This window comes from Aulonocara sp. 'chitande type north' Nkhata Bay, linkage group LG17, assembly GCF_057382095.1.
Source record: "Aulonocara sp. 'chitande type north' Nkhata Bay isolate Kocher_YH1m ecotype deep benthic linkage group LG17, A_spYH_male_GT1.1, whole genome shotgun sequence".
Taxonomy (NCBI): Eukaryota; Metazoa; Chordata; class Actinopteri; order Cichliformes; family Cichlidae; genus Aulonocara; species Aulonocara sp. 'chitande type north' Nkhata Bay.
This window is the reverse complement of record NC_141360.1, coordinates 6289817-6305900: the sequence shown is the minus strand read 5'-3', so window position 1 is coordinate 6305900 and position 16084 is coordinate 6289817. Positions and strand designations below refer to the sequence as shown.

Below are 16084 nucleotides of genomic sequence, written 5' to 3'. Positions count from 1 at the left end.
CAATCGGTGGCTGACTAAATACTTTTTTGCCCCACTGTATTTGAAAGAGTGAGTGTAAACACACACACAAAAAATATATATTTTATGTGCTGGAATGTGCAGAAAATAAGTTTAACAAATTTCTTCCAGTCAGAGAATGTTGCATATAATTAAATTTTTGCTTGATGCATAAAGTTAAAAGGTTAAAACTAATAAAACAAGTTTTAAAAAGAAACTTTTCCATTTGATTACATTTTGTATGATGGATTATGTAGAAAAAGTAGAATTGGGCTGAAAGATCTATCGCTTTATCACCAAGTAACTAAGTAATTAATTACTTTTGAAAATAAGTAATCAGTAAAGTAACGGGATTACTTTTTGGGGGGAGTAATCGGTAATTAGTTACTGACTACTTTTTTCAAGTAACTTGACCAACACTGCTCCCTAGTGTTTAATTATTTTGCATAGTGTATAGTGTGTTGTTTTTTTTATTATAGCTGGAACTGTGTATTTAAAATAAATACATATGTTTGTCAGAAGGCACACCATCTGTTTGGTCAGGTTTTGCAAATGAAAAACGTCACATGCCAGAAAATAAGAGAAAAGTACTTCCCAACACTGACACTAGATGTCGCTGTTGCTGTTCTCAAGTTAAAACGTGTAGGAAGTTTTTATATTACATTTTTTAAAAGTTGGCTGAGGTTTCTTCTGCTCATGTTAATCAGTGGACACATCATTTGTTCAATGGAAAGATCATCACATTAGATCCAGACACAACGCATATCAGAATTCTGCCTGTGCTAACGTCTCAGCTCCTCTAAGTGTGTCCTTAGCTGAGAGTTTCCATTACATTCCTAAACTCAGGACTGAATGGCTTTTGTGTCTGAATTATTTCTCAGTTCATATATTTCCATTGATTTAGGTCAAATCTGGCTTTACACTAACACCAAATCGCCTCTTATTATGTCCACAGTTCAATTTCCTTATTTGTTAAAGGGGAAAGTAAAATACATCAAACTCAGTTTCGCTGTTTGTTTTTATTTGACATTAACTGACAGACAGATGTTAATAAGTACAGCATTAAACAGATTGTAACAAACATGTTATCGATTAGTGAATTGCTTCATGATTTTTGATTGAATAGTACCCATACTACATGACATGGACTGGGAATTCAGTTGAGAAATGATTATAACTGAAATGCTTCCAGCCACTCTGGATTCTGATTCTTGTTGAGATGGATATCATCGTATAACTTGCAAGGTTGTTATAGTTAACTAAAGCTAAACTAAAAACTAAATTGTGATTAAAAAAAACAAAAACATTTTAGTTAACTAAAACAAAACTAGACCAAACTGAAAACTAACTGAAACAATCTTACGATGCTAGAAAACTAACAAACTAAAATGAACATGTGAAAATATGCACTTAGTGTTTGTTAGTTTGGTACATTTGAATCTGAACTTGCTTTATGAGGCTTTGATGCACATATTTTTTGAGATTTCTACACAACTATTTCAACAGTGTGTGCTTTTATTGTAATACTGTACTGATTTTGCTGATTGTTGCCTCTAACATAAGACCTCCATACAATAATAACTAAAAAATTACCAAAACTAAGACTGAAACTAAAACTAAATATGTTTGGAACAGTAAGAAGTAAACCGTAGTGAGCAAACTTGCTGCAGAAAGTAACTGACTATGGGACACATCTGGGTTCCTTTGGCCTGTACAGAGGTACGGGGTGGAAATGAGACGAAAGCTGCTGAGTGAAAATGTTCAAATATTTTCACTTTCGCTTGGCACGCTCCAGCCCTCCTCCTTCCAGCAGTTCTCTTTTCAGCTGTGCGCTCTGAGCTTTACGCACAAGTATAGAGACACAGTGTCAGAGAGCAGAGTGCCACGCAGAGCATCGCTGTGTGAGCATGTCCTGGGTAGAATTATCGTTATTATAAGATGATCCTGCTGCTCGCTCTGCTTTCTGTTCTCTCTGGAGAACTGGGTCTGTGCCAGAAGGAGGATGAAGGCTTCACCTTTGATGGAGACATCCGCCAATTTGTCGTGACCCCCAACATGCTTTACATCGCCACAGAGGAGAGGCTGTACCAGCTGAGCCACGACTTGACTTTGATCAACAGTCTGACCCAGAGAGGAATCTTAAAGACCGGAAACCAGCAGGATGATGTGCAGTTTTACCGGGTTTCTGACACAGCTGAGTGGAACGCAACTTTCAGCATCAACGTGTTGTTGCCTTTCACAAAGAATGACTCGCTGATCAGCTGCGGTGTGACTGACGATGACTGCGGCCACTGCGAGATTCTGGACCTGAAGAACATCTCCAAGCTTCTGCACAGAGAACACATCCAGGTGGGTCCTCTGAAGCGCAGCAGCAGGTCAGTCAGCTTTCTGGTGGATGTGAAGAAGAAAACTCAGGCTGACACTTACATTCTGACCGCGATCCAACAAAACACAGAAAAGCCCGAAAACAACAAGTGTGGTATTAATCGGCAGACTGTCAATCTTCAGGATGCAGATGACAAACAGGGTGGAGGTATATTTTCTCTAACTGATGGAGCTTCAGGCACACCTGGGATCAAAAGTAAAGGTGATGTGGAGTTTGTTGACGGGTTTCAGATCAATTCAACCATCTATTTGTTCTCCAACGCGCTCTCAGCTCAAACAAACAGAGTCCGTCTCATTTGGCTCGAAGGCGAAAAGAGCAAAACTGATACGCTCAAGTCTCTGCGGGGCGCGACTCTCAGTGTCTCTGACAGTCAAAGCAGCAGACTTGTGGCCTCCTCGGTCATCCCGGGGGAGCAGCCGGTGCTTTGGAGCGGCGTTTTCAGTGTGGATGGAGGAGATACCGACACCCAGCTAATGGTGTTTGACATCAGCCCTGATTATAGCAGGAACACTGACAGAGATCCAGACTTCTACACCTCTGTGCCATCAGAAGTGACGGTGAGAGCTTTTTAAACTCTGATTTAATGGTTGTACTGTTGATATTGTTCTCACCTGCTGCTCCAGTATCTTCTCTGGTCAGTGATGCAAGTAAAACATTAATATGAGGGGCCGTACAAGCCAAAATTCATTCTTTCACTCTCACACACATACATTCTTCTATCAAAAGATAACATCAATAAACTTGGGTCAGTTTGATAATAACGCAGCAAGATGCTTCAATAAGGCTTTCAGTAGTAGTAGTGTTCATGTCTTCTGGTTTCTCATGTTTTGTTTGCGTCAGCCAAAGATCCTGAAACCAAAGGCAGTCCTCTTCAGGCAAAGCTACATGACCTCAGTGCTGGCAGTGAGGCAGAATGCCTGGATGGTTTTCTATATTTGGACAGAAGATGGGCTGCTCATTAAGGTAAGGAATTAAGGAATTTTTTATATATGAAATTGAATACCATACGGTCTCAAAAGTCATTCTGATAAACAAGGCCTGCATCAGGTGTTGAGGAACCAGGACACACTGATGAGTGTGTTTGCAACTGGAATACAAAGGCAAATGTCGATAACTGCTGAGAATAGCGAGCAGTTGGAATGCTACTAAGCAAGTAATCACAGCAGAAGAGGTTACATGAAGAGGATGTGGGACTTGAGGATTCTTTGGCACACGACATCTATACTAATGACAAAGCAACTTGTTGCTCAGTGTTCCAACATCTGGAAGAAGCAACTGCTATAAAAACTAGAGACTGATGAGGCAGAACACAAATATAGAGGCTAAGTCAGCACAGAGGGAAGTTAGCCAACTACTGGAGATGCAAAAAGATGAGTTGAAGAACAAGATGGCTAATAAGTGCAGCAAGCTGTCCATACCTGAGTGTTCCACGCAAAGACTCACAGCTTTGGCCAGCCACTTGAATAACGTATACCAGAGAGATAGAAGCCAGTCCTGAACCATTAAAGGTGTACTCTCAGAGGCAGGGAAACAGTATGAGAATAGTGAGTGGGGAATTCTTTGTTCTTTATTTAGCTATTTAGTGGAATATATTATAACCTGTTTACTGGAACTCAGCATTTGGTCTCCAAAGAGATGTAAGTGCAAGTGAAGAAGGTCATTACAGTGGATAATCTCTGCATTGTTTCATTGGTTAGTCTTGAACTAACCTGTCTTGAACCTCTCTTTATCAAACTCTAAAATCAAGAGATGCCTTCAAGAATGTAAATACAAAAAATAATTTTGCACTTATTGACAGGAAGGACACGAGACCTCAAACAGTTGGCTTTGACCTGGAAAATATTCTTTGGAAAGATGAAACAAAGATTAACTTGATGATGATGGGGATGTAGAAGCTGTATGGTTTTTCTGAATGCAAGTTGTAACATTTAACATTTGATACATTGTCTCTGCATGATTTTTTTGATTAAATATTGCTCAATACTGTATATCCAATTTGCAGATGATTTAAATTCTGCTTACTGTCCCATGAAACAAGGTATAAACAGATTAATCACTCTTCTGATACTTCTGATTTGAGAAAAACAAACCAATAAACAAAGCATTTTATTTTAAATAAATGAAGAAAAAACATTGAGTACAGAAACAATAGTACAGTGTCTCAGAAATAATCACCTTCTTGTTGTCAGCTGTCTGTGGACAGGAAGTATCACGCTGCCTGTCCCACGGTGCTCTACAGGACCAGTGATGACCACAAAGTGTTTTTCAAATTGCATCTGGATCCAGTGGGTCATAAACATGTGTATGTGCCATTTACAAACCAGGTACTTATATTATTTACTGATTATCTTAACGTCACATGTACCTGTGCTGCATTTTAAAGTGTTTGTTGTTCTAGGTGAAGCGAGTTCCTGTGTCAAAGTGCAGCACGTACACAAATGTGCAGGAGTGTTGGTCTGCACAGGATCCATACTGTGGTTGGTGTGGCTCTAAAAGCAGGTGAGAGAAACAATATCTGCAGCTGACGTCTTCAAACAATTTTGAACTTGGTGATCATTTCTTCTTCTTCTTCTCCCAGCTGCACATTTGAAGATGACTGCACAGATTCAGACTGGCTGTCCATTCCTGATGAGTCCCAACACAAAATGATTTCCCACAAAGTTGAAAAGGACACAAACGGACAGGTACAGCTTACAAACACACTCAGGACTGTGATAATTTCTGGTTTTCATTTATTGTTCAGTTATGTCCTTCCGATTTTAGATCTCACTGAAAATCCACACACACCTGACTTTGGGCCAGAAAGTATCGTCTGACTTCACCTGCCAGTTCTCTGCAATTTCTGGCCACCTTTGTATTGGGAATAACCCTCCACGGTTCCCCCAGTGCACCTGCTACCTGTCTGATCACACACTTCCTCCTGATGGTTTGTCACTTTTGATAAATAATCCCAGGAATGTATTGATTTGAAACATTTGACAAATTGAGTTGAATCTTTTGTTGTTTATTATTATATATTGGTCCAACTCATTTGAAATTCATCATTTAATATATATATATATTTATTTTACAGGCCTGCATGTCACAGTAAAGTTTAGGCTTGGAAAAATACTCCTGTCAGAACAAATGAAATTAACCAACTGCTCTGACATCCATGGACCTCCAACTTCTATCTTGTAAGTCCAGTCAGATTATAAAGATAACAAATAATCATAGACTGAAATAATCATTCCCATGACTTATAAAATAACCATGTCCTAGTCATACAAAATAAATATGATGAAATAAAATAAGTGAATCTTATGAGTAGTTCTATGAGGCACATTCAAAGTCCTCTGATCCTATATGATTGTTTTCTGTTCAGGTGTCAGCAGTGTATCAAGGCTGGTTGTGGTTGGAGCAGAAACAGCTGTTCCTGGGCTAACCAAGGAGAGACTGATGTAATAATGAAACTATCGTATTTTTATGGATTTCTGTAGCAGTTTTTCACATTTCGTGTTGTGCATTTGTTGTATGGAACATTTCCAATCCAACAATATTGCGTAAATGTGTAGAAAGTGAGACATAAACTCTGCTTAAAAATTCAGATTTTCTTCAGTGTCATTTGCAGTAGGTCATGAGGCTAGACTAGTTGATGAATAGAGTTTAGATTTCCCTCATTGTAAAAGGATTCACTTCAGTTTCTAAATGGAAATACTCAGGTTAGTTGTTTCCTACCATTTAAACGTTTTGAACAAAGCTAATGTTAGCTACAACATGTCTGAGATCAGCTCTAATAGCATCTGCACAGTGTTGTGATTCAAGGATAAATTCATTCTCTGCTACAGGAAAGTGTTTGCCAAACGTTGGAGTCTGGGAAGAACTTTTCTGTGAGTGTAATGCTCTTTTTTTTATTGTTCTTCTGATACTGATCCAGTAGAGGTTTTAATGGCAGAAGAAGGAAATTATTTTAATCTGATTATTTTTTTGTTTCACCTTCAGATCCCAGAGATCTTCTCCATCACTCCCAATGTGGTGTCGTTGTATGGCACAAACCATGCTGTGTTATTAGGTCATAACCTTGGTGACGTGTCAGGAGTGAGGATCCAGACGCACACTGACTGTGCTCCAAAAGAGTGAGTCACTTTACAGATAACTAAGATGATTCCTGGACTAGAAAGAATTTATTAAAGTGTAGAAACAATTCCAAACAGGGAGACATATTTAAAACTGAATATTCTACAATTTAATTTTGACAATTGAAAAAAAAAACTTTAGCTTTACAGCTTTTAGCTTTGGAAGAGGCTGCAGAAAGTACAGGTACGAGTGATGCACTATTTGCCTCTCAGTGTCGGTGCTCAGAGAGACTGTTTGGTATCAGAGTGGAAAAATGAAACTCCGCCGTGCTTCCTGTGCTTTTGCTTTGAAGAAGTCCATCGCTGTCAGTTGCTGTGTTAAAAGGATTCCTCAGGATATTTTATAATCACAGTAGATGCGTTAAGTTTGGAAAACACATTTCTTCATACAAACAAATCCTTAATTATACTGTGGAAGATTTTACTGATCAGTTTTTGTCTGTGTTCAGATTTTCTGCATAATATGATGATCTTAGTGATGACTTTTCTCGCTCTGTGTGTGTGTTCTGGTCAGGTCTCCTGTTTGGGACAACTCTGGTGTCAGTGTGACGTTCCACATTCCCAGCACAGATATCAAAGGTGTGGTCAATGTATGTGTTCTCCTCCCAGATGGTAGTTGCCACGGCGAAGCTAACATCACATACTTGTCATCACCATCCTGTACAAACGCTACTCCAAGCAGCAGCTGGATAAGGTACACTTAATTTAACTGAAACCACCCAACGTGTTTTTGGGGAACAGGTCACCTGAAAAAATACCCAAGTTCACTTTAGTTATTAGTACCAAACTCTGAGGCAGAGGAACTGAAACTTTCACAGAAGCTGCAGCACACCTAAAGTGACACAAGCAGTGCACTGCCTGTAACATATTGTCTTCTGAAACTAGAACTTGCTTGTTTATCACAAATATACCACTGTGCTAAAGAAAATGGATCTAAAATCTGCTCTTTTTTCTCAGCTTTTTTCACAAACACTAAACCTTCTCGTTCTACAGAGGTCGCACATACTGGTATTGCATAGGAAGTCTTCTTTTTTTATCTTGCATTTTCTTCTTCCATTAAGAAATGATCCACCACGTTGGTTTGGTACTTAAACTCTCCAATAATACTACTGTGATCCATTAATGCTTTGTTTCAGTCCATCAGACACTTTGGTCTGCAGCATCATATCTGATTATCCTCATTATCCTCAGGTTGTTCTTATATATACTCAAATACATATAAGAGTAACCAGTGTCTTAAGTAGCAGTGGTCAACTATTGTTTTGCTGTCAAATTAGAGTCACTGTAATCAAAATTCTTTTGAAAGGTTCTCTGCTGTGACTAAAATTATGCTCTCTGTGTCCTGCAGTGGGAACAGGAAGATCACAGTCAGGGGGTCCCACCTGAAGTTTGTTGAAGGCATTGTACACAGCCATGCCATGCAGGAAGTTGCACTTCCCAAAAACAGCAGCTACCAGGTGGGTCTGTACACACACAGTGTCCAGTACAGTTATTATACATGACATACACCCTCTCACTGCATGCCAAAGCTCTTGAGTAATCTTCTTACAGTATGTCATCTGTACATATGCACAGACTTGCAGCTTGAAGCTTACCCTTAACCCATAACACAACAATAAAAGTACCATCCTCTTTTTGTGCCACCAAAACAGCTCTGAACCCCACACTCTATGCTGTGTTACACTGTTAAAAAAAACATCTTAAAAAAACGGTAATATTCCGGCAGCTGGGGCGCCAAAATACGACCGTAAAATAACATAAAATAACTTTCCCATAAAAATACGGTTATTTTCAGTAATGAAAATAATCTTGCGCTAATTTGACATGGGATTCTGCCTTTTCCAAGTGCTTTTAGACATTAAATTAGGAACATTTTTACGCGATCAAACAATGAAATTACCTATAAACAAGGTCAATGAATGTGGAAATATGAATCATAATACGTAAATGTACAGAAATATACAGTTAACAGTTGGTTTAAATAATAATGGATTGCATGCCCTGGGACAGAGGCGAGGGTGCCATATCGCACCATTGGCCCCTTTGGCCATCACTAATAGGCGGGAGGTGAAGAGTCTTGACCACGGGCACAACGGCTGAGAGTGTCTGAGCCGGGGCGCGAACCGGCAATCTTCTGATCACAAGGCGAGCTGCCAACTCTTGAGCTACAAACGCCCTAAACAGCAAAGATAATAATACTTATGTGATGTAACACAAGCTTGTAGGGATCACGTTATATACTTTTCCATAGCATTACATTTGAATTCAACAGTTCAATCTTTCAAATAACGGACAGATATTTGTGAAATCATGATACATTTGTGAATGTATTTTAACAATCTAAATATGCATATGTACAGACAGATAAATTTAACAATCAAGAAAATTATGTTGTATTACATTACAGTGATTTAACGTTAATTTACATTCAAAATGAGAAGTCAAAGTCTATTTACGTAACTTTAATGATATTCTAGAAGAACAGAACATTACTGTAAAATGCACAGTAGAATACCTTCATATTAGGGTTTTTTTCCTACGGTCGCAGCGTTACCCGCGACCTTGTTAGTTCACATTCATTGGCCGATGCTTAGCATCATGTTATTTATATTAATTGCAATTCCTACCTCTACATTTCTTTTTCAAAATATATAATTAGCAACGCGTGTCCGTGCAATGTTTTACACTGTGGCATGCAGAGAAATCTTAACAAAGAAGCTCACAGAGAGAGATTGAGCTTGTTATTTAACCCCAAGCTGGTAGGGGAGCTCCTTATTAAAACATGTGCCGATGCAACAATGTGCCTCAAGGTTCAACAACAGCACAACAGAAGTCACTCATGGTACAGCACTCTCTCTACAAAACAACAACTGTCAGTAACACTGCACCACGGCGTAAACACAACATTCAAGATAACAGTTTAAAGTAACGTAACCATAAACAATAAAACAAGAACATCTAAACAGCAGCACATGTCCCAAGGCATGATGGGAGACATTTCTGGATGTATTTTTACGATCTAGATATGCATATGTACAACAAAATATATTTAACAAACAAGTAAATTGTGTTTTATTACATTTACAGTGATGTTATGTTATTTTACATTTGACGTGTCAGATCACAGTCTACTTATGTAAATGTAATGATATTCTAGAAAAACAGTACACAACTGTAAAATACACAGTAAAATAATTTGACATTACTATTTTTTGGAACAGTGTAGCATGTACTGTCTAAAAATCAAATGAAAAAAACAAAACAATAAACATATTGTAGTTTTCCTGTAGTGTATCAAGTTGAATTGTTTCAGAAAACAACGATATTACAAAAATGCAGTAATCAGAAAAATCACTTACATTTTATTGGGAGTCAAATTAAAATAAAAAGGCAAGGTTAAAATAAACACCTTGTTGAAGATTGAGGGTAACCGGTAAGATTATTTGGCACAAAACAAGTTATGGAGAGAAGCTGAATCATTAGAAATATAGATGTTGAGGCGCTTCTGATTCTGTGATTGACATTAGGTTTATCATGTCACCATCATGACCATACCATGCTAGCTATATAAAGAGTCTATGATTTATATAAAAATGTAATTCATTGCAGAGTCTCACCTATGACTCACCTTCAGCTGAAAACAGTCCTGGGATTTCTAGCAGCACTGTGTTTTTGAAAGTAGTTAATCAAACCTTGGCCTGCTCCACAAACATGTCCTACTATCCAGACCCTGAGTTTATCAGCTTCACAGCCACAAGGACAGGAAACAGTGTTCACATCACTATACGGGTAATGCATGTTTAAATCGCACATTCACAAACATGTGACATCAGCTCGTAGAACATCAGTCTTTGCTTGTGTTGTTGTTTTAGAAAAAGGTCGATAAACTGGAAATGACAACAGCAGAGTTATCAGTGTGGGGCGTTCAAGACAGTAAGGAATACCGCTGCGCCATGGAAACAAACAAAACCAGTGATGAGACTCACTCTTTCACTTGTGAGGTTAAAAACCCACCCGACGTTGAATTTCAGCTGTTGTTGGTAAATCTTTCTTTCATACTAACACGAGGCACTGTTTATGGACAGACAAACATACCTATCCGGTCTTTAAGACTGACATCAATAGCCATTTCTGGGTCCAAACTCCACTTCAGGTCCCAAAGTCAAACAAACACTGCGGCATCACTGAGAGTTAAAAACTGTCTAAATTCTTTCATTGTTCAGATTAAGCAGAACAAGATACAAAGCATTAAAACACTTTAAAAACACAACAGCCTTAATTAACATGGAGAGGTTTGGACCCGGAAGCAGGGTTCATACGTCATCACTTAAAGACTGGATCATTGTGATAAGAGCTCCACGGTGCAGTACTCTGCTAATGGTTTAGGCACTGAAATGATATCTTTCAGATATAATATCAAGTGATTAGGTTCAAAGACAAATAGTGCTATAAATATTCTTATTCACTGAGCTTCACGCGGAGCACAATCAATCAGAATGGATGCATGATGTAACTGCTCTTTGCTTTTAACATAACGTCAACTATCCTTGTACAACATTATTTACAGCCTGTTTGACATTATGATTTTTACTGTATGAATAATATTTTGAAAATCTCTGACCTGCTGCTCTATTGAGACTTTCCTTAATGTTTTCTAGATAAAGTATGGTAGCAGGACCGTAAGCCTCAGTAAGCCTTCATCACACCTTCTATTGCTGCTTTTGCTGTTGATACCCTGTGTTATTGCTGGTAAGTGATTTTGATACATCAGCTTTTTATTTTATGACTAGGATTTTTTTTTCTTAGTTTCAGTGTCGCTGTTCGCATTGCATTGTACCAGAAATACTTTTCAGAGCCGACACTAATGCTAGCGTTATAGTTCGTTTAGCTGTTAGCTATAGATTCCTTTTAGGGAATCAGGCTCCAAAGGAACAATGGCCTTTCAATGGTTTATTTTGTCATAGTCAGTTAAGTGTGTCTGATACATGGTTAGTTGTCCTTAACTGCTTGTTAAAAGTCCTAAACAAAAGAGCTATACAAATGATAATTAACCTCCTTGGCACAAGCTATCAGTCCTTTCAAACTGGGCTGTCTAACATGCTATATAGATGTTTTTAAAGCTAAGTTCACATGTCACAAGTCTCCAAAGTGGTTAGTGAGACAAATTTTATTTGGTTTTATGCCATTTGAAGCCCCATTTGTGTCTACTCTCAGAATGAAACCAAGGACCTTTTGTTTATTAGGCAAGTGTGTAAACCCCTACACCTACACTATAGAGCCACAGACTGATGAAAACCTTTTCTACTCCACAACTCTCTAGTTTTCTGCTTGATTTAAATCAGTTACCGTTTGTCTTTCAGTGCTGGTGTTTATGTATCTGTGGAGGAAGAGACGTGCCACAGAAATAACGTTTAAAGTTTCTTTCCTGTCTCTGCTGGCTGACTGACAGTCTTCACGGAGTTGCTGTACTAAAAGTTGATTTTTCCAGTTGTTATATATTTTTTGTACTTTCATATATTTTTCATGAGTCATATAAACATCAAACTAATTAAGGCTTTTCTTGAAATGTTGAATTATTTTGTTCAAGCACTATCCTATTAAAGATTTTTCTGATATCTGCTTTTGTGATAGTTCTCTGACTGAACCAATTGTTGGAATTGTATATTTCAGACAAAAATGTCTTAGACTTTTACATTGTATGCTAAACCTTTTGCATGTTTAGAACAATAAGAGTTATTGTAATAGATAGTATGTTACTTCTCTTTCTCTTAAGTGAAAGTCACATATGTACTTTTTGGCTCTAAAGGCATATAAAGCCTTTCTACATGCTATCTGTCTATTTGGAGATAGATGGAGTACTGGATTAGGCTCCCTTTTGGCCTCAGAACTGCTTTAATTCTTCATGATACAGATTCAACAAGATGCTGGAAACATTTCTCTCAGATTTTGCTCCATGATATCATTGCAAGGTTACTGCAGTGGACATGAAGGGTTGGACATGGTCAGCATGAATACTGTGTTTAAAGGTTTTTAAACAATGCCCAGGTTTAAAGTTTGCCAAAGAAATATTCCCAACACCATTACACTGTCTCCACCATCCCAAACCACTGATACAAGGCAGGATGGATGGATGCTTTCATGTTATTTACACTAAATTCAGAGTCTGAAACATGGAGTATTTTGACACAAGGACACACACATATACACCAAACACACAGAGAGGGACACACAGGACAAAGACACAAGGGGAACCCAAATGTGCAAGAAAGTAACATGGAATAAACTCGGGACTAACTAAATGAAGCATAAAAAATAAACCATAATCCACAGGGCGATCGGGGCTCATGAGTTGTCAGTTCGTTTTGTAATCTGAAGGTTGCCGGTTCCAGCCCCGGCTCCGATAGTCTCGGTTGTTGTGTCCTTGGGCACGACACTTCACCCGTTGCCTAGTGGTGGTGGTCAGCGCGCCCTGTCAGGACAGCTGTGGCTACAATGTAGCTTGCCATCACCAGTGTGTGAATGTGTGTGGGAATGGGTGGATGACTGAATGCAGTGTAAAGCGCTTTAGGGTCCGCTAAGTAAAGCGCTACACAAATACAGGCCATTTACCAGTTGGGGTGAGTTGGGAAAAAAACAACTCTTAAGGTACAGCATTACAGCTTGTTGATGGAAATGGGTGAAAGTGAGATCAGATGGAATTGATTGGTGCGTGTTACATTTGGTTTCTTTGGAGTTCTTAAAAGAGGTTGGGATGTACAGTGGGGCAAAAAAGTATTTAGTCAGCCACCGATTGTGCAAGTTCCCCCACCTAAAATGATGACAGAGGTCAGTAATTTGCACCAGAGGTACACTTCAACTGTGAGAGACAGAATGTGAAAAAAAAAATCCATGAATTCACATGGTAGGATTTGTAAAGAATTTATTCGTAAATCAGGGTGGAAAATAAGTATTTGGTCAATAACAAAAATACAACTCAATACTTTGTAACATAACCTTTGTTGGCAATAACAGAGGTCAAACGTTTACTATAGGTCTTTACCAGGTTTGCACACACAGTAGCTGGTATTTTGGCCCATTCCTCCATGCAGATCTTCTCGAGAGCAGTGATGTTTTGGGGCTGTCGCCGAGCAACACGGACTTTCAACTCCCGCCACAGATTTTCTATGGGGTTGAGGTCTGGAGCCTGGCTAGGCCACTCCAGGACTTTCAAATGCTTCTTACGGAGCCACTCCTTTGTTGCCCGGGCGGTGTGTTTTGGATCATTGTCATGTTGGAAGACCCAGCCTCGTTTCATCTTCAAAGTTCTCACAGATGGAAGGAGGTTTTGGCTCAAAATCTCACGATACATGGCCCCATTCATTCTGTCCTTAACACGGATCAGCCGTCCTGTCCCCTTGGCAGAAAAACAGCCCCATAGCATGATGTTTCCACCCCCATGCTTCACAGTAGGTATGGTGTTCTTGGGATGCAACTCAGTATTCTTCATCCTCCAAACACGACGAGTTGAGTTTATACCAAAAAGTTCTACTTTGGTTTCATCTGACCACATGACATTCTCCCAATCCTCTGCTGTATCATCCATGTGCTCTGTGGCAAACTTCAGACGGGCCTGGACATGCACTGGCTTCAGCAGCGGAACACGTCTGGCACTGCGGGATTTGATTCCCTGCCGTTGTAGTGTGTTACTGATGGTGACCTTTGTTACTTTGGTCCCAGCTCTCTGCAGGTCATTCACCAGGTCCCCCCGTGTGGTTCTGGGATCTTTGCTCACCGTTCTCATGATCATTTTGACCCCACGGGATGAGATCTTGCGTGGAGCCCCAGATCGAGGGAGATTATCAGTGGTCTTGTATGTCTTCCATTTTCTGATGATTGCTCCCACAGTTGATTTTTTCACACCAAGCTGCTTGCCTATTGTAGATTCACTCTTCCCAGTCTGGTGCAGGTCTACAATACTTTTCCTGGTGTCCTTCGAAAGCTCTTTGGTCTTGGCCATGGCGGAGTTTGGAGTCTGACTGTTTGAGGCTGTGGACAGGTGTCTTTTATACAGATGATGAGTTCAAACAGGTGCCATTCATACAGGTAACGAGTGGGGGACAGAAAAGCGTCTTACAGAAGACGTTACAGGTCTGTGAGAGCCAGAGATTTTCCTTGTTTGAGGTGACCAAATACTTATTTTCCACCCGAATTTACGAATAAATTCTTTACAAATCCTACCATGTGAATTCATGGATTTTTTTTTCACATTCTGTCTCTCACAGTTGAAGTGTACCTCTGGTGCAAATTACTGACCTCTGTCATCATTTTAAGTGGGGGAACTTGCACAATCGGTGGCTGACTAAATACTTTTTTGCCCCACTGTATATTCAACTTTTTTACAAATGGGCGGCAGAGGGACAAGACCACGTTGTGTAATTACAACTGGTAGGGCTGGAGTAGGTTGGTTTGCCTTTCTGGGGCACGAATCATGCGAAAAGGCCTGGCAGTTGCGTAGATTCTGACACTGGCAAGGCGGGCCTCAAATTTTGCATTTTTGGCCTAATAGATGGCAAAGGAGTCTGTTGTGACTGTTGTCGTCCAACCATCTTTGAAATGGGCTGGATTTACTCATCTTGCTCAGATGAGATTTCCCTGCCTACATAGATATTAGGGGTGCAACAATACTCGTATCGATATTGAACCGTTCGATACAGTGCTTTCGGTTCGGTACGCATACTGTACGTTTATCCTACCATAAAACAATAAGACAAGGTACGACCTCTCCCATGCTCCCAGAGTGCTCTGGAATGCACACAAAGTTTGCAGACTATTAAGGATCAAACCTCTACCAATCTACAACTAATTATAAAACTCTAAGCCTATAGAAGTAGATATTTCTAAGCATAAATGACAATCAACAATACAAAACCTAACAGGAAGAAGCAAGAAGAAAGAGTTAAGTAAAGTTTGACTTATCTGACTGTTTTGTTTCGCTTAATGCATTTTATAATCCGGTGTGCCTTATGGTCCAAAAAATACGGTGTGTTAAATCTGATTGAACTAATCCCTTGTCTTCTGCACAGGATGGTGAAGGTAATTCTGTGCATGTCCAGGTTAAGGATAATGGCAACAGCACATACGCCTGCACCTACACCCCACGTAAGCCTGTGAAGCACACTGTGATGGTCTCCTGGGGAGACGTTCACATCCCCGAGAGTCCGTTCAGGGTGAGTATGCACTCACACACGCTCTCACTTTCACTCTGGCATGCAGGGATTGTCTTTTCTTCTCACTGAGAAGTCTCTTGAGTTTTGGTGTTTGTGCCCACAGATGAATATCGGAGCTGAATATCGGAGCGGGCTGTCATCCAAACAAGGTGAAGGTCTCTGACCCTGGAGTGGCAAAGACGGGCCTCAAAGCCTTCGAGACAACATACTTCACTGTTGACTGCTCAGAGTCTGGTCAAGGTAAAGCTCCATAAAACTGTGTGTGTAAGAGTAAAGAGCGCAAACATATGATCATGTCAAAGAAATATTCCAAACATGTTTATAAACAGATATTACAGGGAAACGTATTTAACCCACCTGCTGTTTGAGGCTAAAAATGA

The 16084-nt window shown here is 39.6% G+C and overlaps 1 protein-coding gene across 2 annotated transcripts; it reads left to right on the top strand.

The window, feature by feature from the left end:
- Window positions 1–987: 987 nt before the first annotated feature.
- On the top strand, window positions 988–12113 carry LOC147309540 (plexin-C1-like). Of its 2 annotated transcripts, XM_086269679.1 has the most exons (16): window positions 988–2940; window positions 3224–3346; window positions 4573–4707; window positions 4782–4882; window positions 4962–5067; window positions 5147–5309; window positions 5457–5559; window positions 5748–5823; window positions 6211–6252; window positions 6365–6498; window positions 7013–7192; window positions 7847–7955; window positions 10108–10287; window positions 10371–10538; window positions 11157–11247; window positions 11859–12113. In XM_086269679.1, the coding sequence occupies exons 1-16, from the start codon at window positions 1936–1938 to the stop codon at window positions 11942–11944; spliced, it is 2802 nt and encodes a 933-aa protein (XP_086125805.1). In that variant the 5' UTR covers window positions 988–1935; the 3' UTR covers window positions 11945–12113. The 2 variants fall into 2 exon arrangements, with proteins under 2 accessions (XP_086125805.1, XP_086125804.1); XM_086269678.1 differs by lacking the exons at window positions 11157–11247; window positions 11859–12113 and having other exon boundaries at window positions 10371–10760.
- The last annotated feature ends 3971 nt before the right edge of the window (window positions 12114–16084 follow it).

Excerpts from the sequence above, each read along its gene's own strand:
- LOC147309540 (XM_086269678.1), top strand. The coding sequence starts at position 1,936 with ATGATCCTGCTGCTCGCTCTGCTTTCTGTTCTCTCTGGAGAACTGGGT. Across the intron at positions 5,310-5,456 it reads TCACACACTTCCTCCTGATG|GCCTGCATGTCACAGTAAAG; the intron begins GTTTGTCACTTT and ends TTTATTTTACAG. Across the intron at positions 6,499-7,012 it reads ACTGACTGTGCTCCAAAAGA|GTCTCCTGTTTGGGACAACT; the intron begins GTGAGTCACTTT and ends TGTTCTGGTCAG.